Genomic DNA, 9,487 nt, shown 5'->3' on the forward strand with positions numbered 1-9,487 from the left:
CAGAGGCAGACAGGGCGGAAGGGAGACCCAGAGGAAGAGATTCCACGTCAGCACCTCTTCTGCTCTTTAAAAAAGTTCATTTTTTCTCCTTTATGTGAAGCTCACACCTGCTCTTTGAAGAAGGTTTGGAAAATGAAACATGGAGAGAAGAGGAACTTACTAGCCAAATACATACACCCACACAGACACAGACATATCCATACACACGGACACACATACATCCATACACACAGACACATCCATACACACACAGACACAGACACATACATACACAGACACACACACACACACGTACAGACACAGACACATACATACACACGGACACACATACATACACAGACACACACACATAGAAACACACAGAGAGACACACACATACACATACATACATACACAGAGACACAGACACATACATACACACGGACACGCATACATAGACAGGCATGCATATACATACACAGACATAGACACACAGACACACATAGAAACACACAGAGAGACACACAAATATACACACATACATACAGAGAGACACACACATACATACGCACACAGAGACACACACATATATACACACAGACACACACATACATACACAGACAGACACACATATACATACACAGACACACACACATAGAAACACAGAGAGAGAGACACACATACATACCCATATACATACACACAGACACACATACATACACACAGAGAGACACAGAGACACATACGCGCACGCAAGTCTGCTGGGAACAGCACCCCCTGTGACCCTGCCCCCGCGGATCTGGTTCACACCTTCATGACACATGAACCCCAAGTACGAGCACCTCAGGAATGTCTGCAGTCCTGTGGCCCTCACCCTTCCACCCACCGACCGAGTCTGAGCCCCCCAGAAGCTGCCACCTTGCATCTTGGTGGGGGCGGGAGGGCCAGGCAGACAGCCCCCAGGAGCAGATGGTCACAGTCGTGGGGCTGACTCCATCCCCATAGCACAGGAAGTGATGCTCAGCCCAGACAGGGACCCTCAGAGCCCTGGGACCTGCTATCCCTGGGGACAGGCCGCCCCCATCAGCCACCCACTCCTGCCGGCTTAAGGCTTTGAAACCCGTCTGTAAAGGGAGGCTGTGGTCAGAGCTCGTCCACCCATCCAGGCTGAGCCGGGGGTCACGTTTTAAGGAGGAGGCGCTGGAAACACCGAGGCGTAGCCCCTCAGTGTGCAGCGTAAGCACCGGGGTGCTGTGAACAGAGCAGCTGGGAGCACACAGGGCGTCTTGTGAGAGCAACCAGCTGCAACGGCCACAGTAGCAGCCATTGAACATTCCAGACGCTGCTAAGCCCTTTCCATAGGCCACCCACCGGTGCACACATGGGCTCTGAAGTCAGGGGCATTGCCCATCTTGCAGATGATACAGCTGAGGCACAGAGAGGTCAGGCCGCTTGCCCAGGGCCACCCAGCCAGCAAGAGGCAGAGCTGGTCTTTACCCCAGGCCTTCGGGCCCGTGCTTTGACACTGGCATCGCACCACTCTGCCTTGGGGGCTGCTCCAGTACAGGGGAGCTGGGTCTGGACTTTACAGTCTACAAGGCACCTTCCCTCCCTGCCTCATTCCCTTCCAAACAGGCCAGGAAGGAGAGGCACCCACCGTGGGTGCAGTTAGCCTGTCTGACAAGAGGAAAAGCAGGCACAGAGAGGTCAGGTCACTTGCCCAGGGCCACCCAGCCAGCGAGGGGCAGCCAGCATGGTCCCCCAGCCTCCTCGTTCAGGGGTGCCCTGTTCCCATCCCCAGAGCTCTCCTTGGAATGCTGGAGGGGCTGATAGGGGTGCCCCTAACCCTTCATTTGTTTACTTGGCGAGCCGGGGCCCTGGGTCACGTTTGCCAATGTGGGTCACTGGCTAGGCTCCAGGGCCAGCGCTGCCCAGGCTCAGGTGGGGCAGGGCCCCCTCCCCGCTGGGGGCCGCGCTGACCGCTCCGTTCCCTGGCCAGGCGTTTGTGATCTCCTTCACGTCCGACTTCATCCCTCGCCTGGTGTACCTCTACATGTACAGTGAGAACGGGACCATGCACGGCTTCGTCAACCACACCCTCTCTTCCTTCAATGTCAGCGACTTCCAGAACGGCACAGCCCCCAACGACCCCCTGGACCTGGGCTATGAAGTGCAGATCTGCAGGTACCGCCCAGCGACTCTCTCTTTTTTTTTTTAACATATTTATTTGGCTGCGCCAGGTTTTAGTTGCACCATGTGAGACCTAGTTCCCTGACCAGGGATAAAACCCAGGCACTGGGAGCTCAGAGCCTGAGCTGCCGGCCTTCCAGGGAAATCCCTAACAGCTCTCTTTAAAGAGCCTCATTTGGTGGGCTTCTGGAAAAACCCCAATTCAAGCCAGAGTTCTTTCTGGGCAAATCACAGAACAGCTCAGTCTTGATTCAGAGAAAGAAGAGAGAGAGAGATTCCTGGGTTGGAGGTGGCTGTTGTAGCTTGTCGCTCAGTTGGGTGTGACTCTGCAACCCCATGGACTGCAGCTGCCTGTCCTTCACCATCGGATGGAGGTAGGAGGTGACCTATCATTTCCTTTAACTAAGAAGTCCATGAGAGCTTCAGGCACGGCTGGGTCCAGGGGCTGCCATTTGTCACCCAGCCCCATTCTGACACTGTCTCTCAACATGCTTCCTGCACGTTGGCATCGTTTTCTGGCAGGCAGAAGGGAATCCCCCAGCAGTCCTCTCTACTCAAAAGTCCTGGTGGGAAGACTATTTCTTTCCCACAAGTCAGCATAAGTCCTAGGATTGAGTCTCACTGACCTGCCTTCGGTCACAGGCCCCTCCTTGAACCAATCACAGTTGCCAGAGTGTGGGGCCTCTCTTTGGCTAGGTCTGGGCTGGGTGCCAGGGCATGGGGTTGTGGCCATAGATTTGGGGGCATCTCGAGGAAAACTGGGGTTTTCAAACAAGGGGTCATGGATGCTAGGTGGGCAAAAGCAGCAGATACCTGAGACGGTCATTCAGAGCAGGCAGGGAGAGCCCCAGGAGAGATGAAGGCAGGGGTGGGGTGTGGATGGTGGGGCGAGGAGTGCCCCAGGAGAGACGGGGGCAGGGGTGGGGTGTGGGTGGTGGGGGCGAGGGGTGCCCCAGGAGAGACGGGGGCAGGGGTGGGGTGTGGGTGGTGGAGGCGAGGGGTGCCCCAGGAGAGACGGGGGCAGGGGTGGGGTGTGGGTGGTGGGGGCGAGGGGTGCCCCAGGAGAGACGGGGGCAGGGTGGGGTGTGGGTGGTGGGGCGAGGGGTGCCCCAGGAGAGACGGGGGCAGGGGTGGGGTGTGGGTGGTGGGGCGAGGGGCACAGCCAGGCCTGGCCATTCACTGCGCCTCTTCCATGGGCCAGCCTGGCAGGGTTAGGGGCTGGGAGCTCGGGTCTGGGGACTCAGGAACGGGCAACATGAACCCGGCTGTCCAGGGACCTTGTACAGGGGGCAGCACAAGCATAAACAGATCCAGTTAAACGCGTAATAGTAGCTGGAAGCGTAGGGGAAGGGTGGGGGCATGGGGGCCGTTCCAGGGAGAGGGCTTGTGGGTGAAAGCAGGGTGGTGGGCACGGGTGGGCTCTAGAGCGCAGAGCGTAAAGGCCCAGCGTGGTGGACAGTGAGACCGAGGGATCGGGCCGGGGCCCCATATCCCGGCTCAGGAAACAGGACTGTGGTGTGATGGGCCCCGGGCTGAGATGAGGCTGAGGGCAGGGGCAGAGTGGAGGCCGTTTGGCCGCAGCTTGGTTAGTATCCTCTGACAGTCTAAACCGCCTGAGACTCAGAACAGGAAGACCTCAGGGACCAAGACACACGTCGCAAAGCCGGAGTGGCGAAGCGCGGCCCTTTCTGTGTAGGGCGGAGTTTACTCCAAGCCTGTGTACTGTTACTGTGCACCTCGCTCTGTGAGGCCCACCTGTCTGTCTTTATACCCTTGACCTGGCAGCAGGCTGTGGAGGAGGCTGCCGGGGTCCAGGGTACTGACAGCAATGAGCAGTAGCTCATGGCTGCAAAAGAAAAACAAAACACAAAAACAAAGCAAACAATAGCAAAAAACAGGTCCAAGAAATGGAAAACAGCACACCTGGGGTCACTGGAACCAGCAGGCAGGCCCACCCCGTGTAGGTGCAGCTGATGACTTTGAACAGGACCTGTGCCCCGGTGACCACCCCCCCCACCCAGGGATTAAACTACAAGGCGTGCTCTGTGCTCCGAGTCAGGGCAGGGACTGCACTTACTCTGAGACCCATACAGGGGTGAAAATGAACAAGTTGGGGCCAGGCCTGCCAATGAAAGAGGGCAGACGACACATAAATACCCAACACGACACGCTGCCTGCTGTTCAGAGGCCCACCCACCGCACGTTTCAGGGCACACAGATGTGAGCAAATACATCAAGAAGAGGCCGGGTGAGCTGCTCCAACTCCTGCGTGGCCGCCGTGGGCAAGGTCGGCCTGGAGAGCTGGGGGTCCCTTCCTCCCCGTCGTCAGCAGGCCTCGGCTCCAGAGACCCCTGAGCTTCCAGTCCAGCCCCCTGCTCGCCTCTCTTGCTTTGTTTGAATGCCCCACGCCAAGAACACGCTCAGGCTGACCTATTTAACTCAAAATGAATTTCAGAGAAGAATGACTTAGAACAAAGAAGGCGGGGAGATAGGTGGTCGTTTTATTATAAATCCCCTCAAAAGGTCAGTGTTGGTGTTTACAGGGTAAGCGTTGGTTTTCGAGAATGGGCCCCCGGGCACCCAGGCCTCCGAGGTAGCCCCCTATCCGAGCATTGGCAGGAGTCCTGACCACGCAGCAGGGGGCCAGCGGGAGGGCTGAGGAAAGAGGGCAAAGACCCCGGGGGTTTTGTGGGGGGTTGTTTTTCGGGTTTTTGGCCACGCCGGGTCGTAGTCGAGGCGTGCGGGATCCTCAGTCTTCCCTGCCGCATGCCGGGTCTTAGTTGCAGCAGGTGAAGTATAGTTCCCTGACCAAGGATCGAACCTGAGCCCCGAGCACTGGAAGCACAGACTCTTAGCTCCTGGGCCACCCAAACACCCCCTTTTCAAGTGAGACGCTTGCTACCTTTCCCCCACAGAGGTGGAAGGTCGTGGGCCAGCCCTCTCTGCTCCCTGGGACTCTGGCTTTAGTCAGGCCCATCTGTCTGTTGGCCGCGATTAAGCCCTGTGAGTGCTGTGAGCTCCACGCTGCTAGCTGCTCCTGGTCAAGCCACCTCCCAGGGTAGTCGGCTGCAGGCGGAGCAGCACCCAGCCCAGCCTGCAGCCGTGGGAATAAAAACGCAGCTGAGAGCTGTGATCCCTGCTACCGTTCACCACTGCACTGAAACAAGCGTGGTCTCACTGAATGCTCACGGCAGCTCCAGAGAGGGCGTCATCGTCCCCGGCTGGGGGAGCTTGCAGGCTGAGTGCCAGAGCTGAGCCAGGAAAACAGCAAGATCATCTCTGACAGAGATCAGTGCAAGTGGTGGGGCTTGGCGTCTGGACACGTCTATGAGTGGGCTTTGAAGTATGTGTAGGAGTTTGCCAGGTAGCACAAACACATTTCCCCGCACCCTAGTGCAGCTGGCCCTGAGCACAGAAGGAAGAGGGAGGAGCAGGTGTGTATGGCTGCTGACGGTGGGAGAGCAGTGGCCGCTTGTTCCCACAGGAGATCAGGTTGTACAACTTCTGCACGGCTCAGCAGCTGGCACCAGAGTGTGCCTTCCCCGCCCGATCCTATCTCTGGGACTGGCAACTTAGTGCTGCGCAGGCTCTCGGCGACTTCTGTCCTGTTGCCTCAGAAGACACACAGCTCTGTGGATGAGGGGGCCTGTCTGTGCCCCGACCAGCCCTAACCCCTGGAATGGGGCCTGGTGTGCAGCACTACATTCTTGTGATGTGACTAAGTGAGGGAATGCCAGACCGAGGCCCAGAGAGGTCAAGCGATGCCACAGGGACATACAGTGAGGCGAGAGCCCAGTCTGGGTCTGTACCAGGCCCACACCCGCAGAGCCAGGGGCCTCCTCTCCTGGGCCCCCAACGAGGCCCCAGCTTTTCAGTGACAGGCCGAGTGCACCTGCGGCCCTGCATCTGGAAACTGCCCTTTCTCGGAAAGAAGCCGGGGCTTTCTCAGATGGCTTTGAGGAAGCTCTTCCCACACATTTGGGAGCAGCTGGGGGCGCCTAGGTGGGGACAGAACCCCGGGTTCCCCTCCTTCCTCTGCCCCCACCTCGGGCATCTCTGGACCTCTGAGAAAAAGGCAGAAGTGGAGCCATGGAGGCCCCCACGCTCCCGCTGTACAAGGGGCAAAGGTGGGACCTGGGGGCCCTGGGAGTGAGCGCTGTCTCCCGGCGGGGCGTCAAGAGCCGCGTCTAGGAGCCATAAGAAGAGGGGTGGGTGGATATTTTTCACAGGGAGATGAGGTAACACTTGGGGGAGGTGCCCTTCAGGCACTGGGGCTGGCAGGGCGGCAGGGGACAGAATGGGCCTGAACACACCAACTGTGTGTTTAACCTCATACATGGGCTACTTTGCAGAACGTTTCATTTTTTTCCAGTAGTTCCCCCACAGAGAGGGGAAAGCCTGGAGAAGCGGTTTTCACACTGGATCTCACAGCACGCGGCCTGGAATTCTGTGGACGCAGGAGGGGGCGGGTGGGTTAAGGCTCTGGTTTAGGGACCCCAGCCTCTTCCACCGGAAGGCCCCACTTCCTGTGTGTGAGGAGTCTCCGGGGTGGGAGGGGGGTGCTTTTTGGTACCAAGGCTGCACTGCCTTTAGAGTTTGGGATCCCCGGACAATATGGTCCCAGAGCCCGCTGCTTATGGGGACACCCCCGCAGGCCTGCCCAGCCCACGTGGGCGCCGGGATCCCCTCTGGTGTGGGGAGAAGCCCCGCACACTGTGTGAGCTGGCGGGGCTGGGGGCTGTCCTGCAGGCGGCCCAGGCTCTCCTGACAGGAGCCCTGCGGCGGAGCCGGACCGCAGCTCCTCCTGAAGACCCGCCTCGCCTCTGCAGGTACAAGGACTACCGGGAGCCACCATGGTCAGAACACAAGTATGACATCTCCAAGGACTTCTGGGCCGTCCTGGCCGCCCGGCTGGCCTTCGTCATCGTCTTCCAGGTGCGAGGGCCTGCTCGGCTTCCGGAAGGGCTACGGGCTGAGGCGCCAAGGATGCGCTGTTGCCCAGAAAAGGGTCAGGAGGGCAGGAACTGGCCGGGGTTAGGGGTTTGGAGGCTGGAGGACTCATCCTGGTCACCCCGGGGTGTGAGGTGCTGGTGACCCCAGGCCCTGGGCAAGGAGAGGCCCCAGACCCTCCTGAGTTAAAGGGCTGGCGGGGATGGGAGGTGGTCAGGGCTGGCGAGGTCCTGGCTGACACCAGCCCCCACCTCCAGCAGGCAGGGGACCCGGCCCTGCCAGGCCCAGTCTCCAGGGAGGGGAACTAACCCTGAGGCCAAGATCCAGACAGGGAAGCCAGCCGGCACGTGGCACTGGGACCCCAGCTGGGGAGATCGTGCTGGGGTTGCCTCCAGGGTGTCCCCCTAGCCCTGGGATCCCAGGAACTGGGGTCAACCCCCAGCCCTACCCCTTCTACACATTGTGGCCCCCTCCAGGACCCCCAGCCCCCAAGGCCCCCCGCCTCAACCACCAGCCTTCCACAACCCACTGCAGTCAGACTAGTGTCTGGGGCCCAGTTCCCCAGAAGCTGAGCCTGAGATGAGGATTCTGGTGCAAACGGGTTATTGAGGGAAGGCCTTGTTGCGGGGTGGCGGGTGGGGGTGGTGCTCAGCAGGAAGGGGGCCCAAGCGTGAATCCTGCTACACAAGCGGGCCCACCTTGATGCAGGAGAGTGCCTGGTCTGCCCACGTGGCCCTGCATTGGCTTCAGGCAGGGACCAGGGAGACAGAAGGAGGCAGTTCCCTGCAGACAGGCAGCTGTGAGTGTCAGCGGCCACAGCTGAGGGCTGGGAACGTCAACCAAGAAAGATGACGGGGGTTGAGGCGGGGCGAGGGGGGAACCGGCACCCTCCATGACCAGTAGACTAACTCAGTCACACGTGCTCACAAGTGCTGGTCAGATGAAAGTTTGAAAACTTTCCATCAGTCTGTGAAAGCCAACTCGTCTGCATTCTACAGACCAGAAATGTAAGCAGGGAGGCGGCTGGCATGGATTCAGGGCAATCCTGGGAGGCCTGACAAAGGGCAGAAGGGCCTGCGGAGTCCTCAGAGATGGCTTAAGCCCCATTTGTCTTGTCTTTGCATTTTAACTACTTTCCCTTGAAGCCTTAGCACTTGTTGTGTTTAGTGATGAGTAACCAATTCCCTGGTAGCTCAGTTGGTAAAGAATCTGCCTGCAATGCAGGAGACCCTGATTCAATTCCTGGGTCGGGAAGTTCCCCTGGAGAAGGCATGGGCTACCCACTACAGTATTCTTGGGCTTCCCTGGTGGCTCAGATGGTAAAGAATCCACTCGAAATGCGGGAGACCTGGTTTCAATCCCTGGGTCAGGAAGATTCCCTGGAGGAGGGCATGGCAACCCGCTCCAGTATTCTGGAGAATCCCATGGACAGAGGAGCCTGGTGGGCTACAGTCCATGGGGTTGCAGAGAGTCGGACACGAGCGAGTGACTAAGCATGCACTGAGGGTGGAAAGAAAGAGGAGCCCTCTTAACTGCTGGGAGGGATGTAAAAGGGTGCCTCGGCTACAGTCCGTGGGGCCCCAAAGCGTCGAACACGACTGAGTGACTGAGCACAACCAATCAGATCATTTCTTAAGCCTGGAGATTGAGAGTCATGCAGCCAAGAGGGCCCACTTCCGGTCTCATCTATGACCTCCCGGGAAACCAAGGCCGGGGAGGTGCAGGGTGTATCTGAGGTCACAGGGCTGGGGTGATGGGTGGGGCAAGGTGCTGTTCGTTGAGGCGCAGGGGGAGGTGGGAGCGTTTCCGGGGTCGCCCTTCCCAGCCCCCCGACGCTGACTCTCCTTCCAGAACCTGGTCATGTTCATGAGCGACTTTGTGGACTGGGTCATCCCCGACATCCCCAAGGACATCAGCCAGCAGATCCACAAAGAGAAGGTGCTCATGGTGGAGCTGTTCATGCGGGAGGAGCAGGGCAAGCAGCAGCTGCTGGACACGTGGATGGAGAAGGACCGGAAGAAGGCGGAGCCCTGCAACAACCACAGCCCCGCCCCCGCCGCCCCACCCCCGCCCCCGCCCCCGGACGGCCCCGACTTCCCCGGAGGCTCCCTGTAGCCGCTGGGCAGCCCCAGCCACGTGCACACTCTCCCTCCTGGGCGGGGGGCTTTTCACACCCACCTGGCCCCGGGGCTCCTGGGTTTGTGGCAAACCTGGAAAACTGCCTTCTAGTAGGACAGCGTTTCTCCATCTTTTTCTACTTTGTTTTGTTTTGTTTTCTCTTGTTTTTGCACAAAACCATTATGCAGGGATCCTGTTATGCTTAGTGTTCAGCGTTAATCAAAACGATTGCTGGGGACAGGGTGGCGTG

General features: G+C 58.8%; 1 protein-coding gene across 1 annotated transcript in view; it reads left to right on the plus strand.

Annotated features, from left to right (window-relative positions):
- The window catches only part of ANO1 (anoctamin 1), a 95,452-nt gene extending 86,218 nt beyond the window's left edge, over positions 1-9,234 (plus strand). Inside the window, exons 24-26 of the mRNA XM_052661864.1 lie at positions 1,979-2,163; positions 6,999-7,104; positions 8,971-9,234. Coding sequence (XP_052517824.1) covers positions 1,979-2,163; positions 6,999-7,104; positions 8,971-9,234 — 555 coding nt within the window. The remainder of the gene's footprint in view (positions 1-1,978; positions 2,164-6,998; positions 7,105-8,970) is intronic.
- Positions 9,235-9,487: the final 253 nt, after the last annotated feature.

Source organism: Budorcas taxicolor, chromosome 25 (assembly GCF_023091745.1).
Source record: "Budorcas taxicolor isolate Tak-1 chromosome 25, Takin1.1, whole genome shotgun sequence".
Classification (NCBI taxonomy): domain Eukaryota; kingdom Metazoa; phylum Chordata; class Mammalia; order Artiodactyla; family Bovidae; genus Budorcas; species Budorcas taxicolor.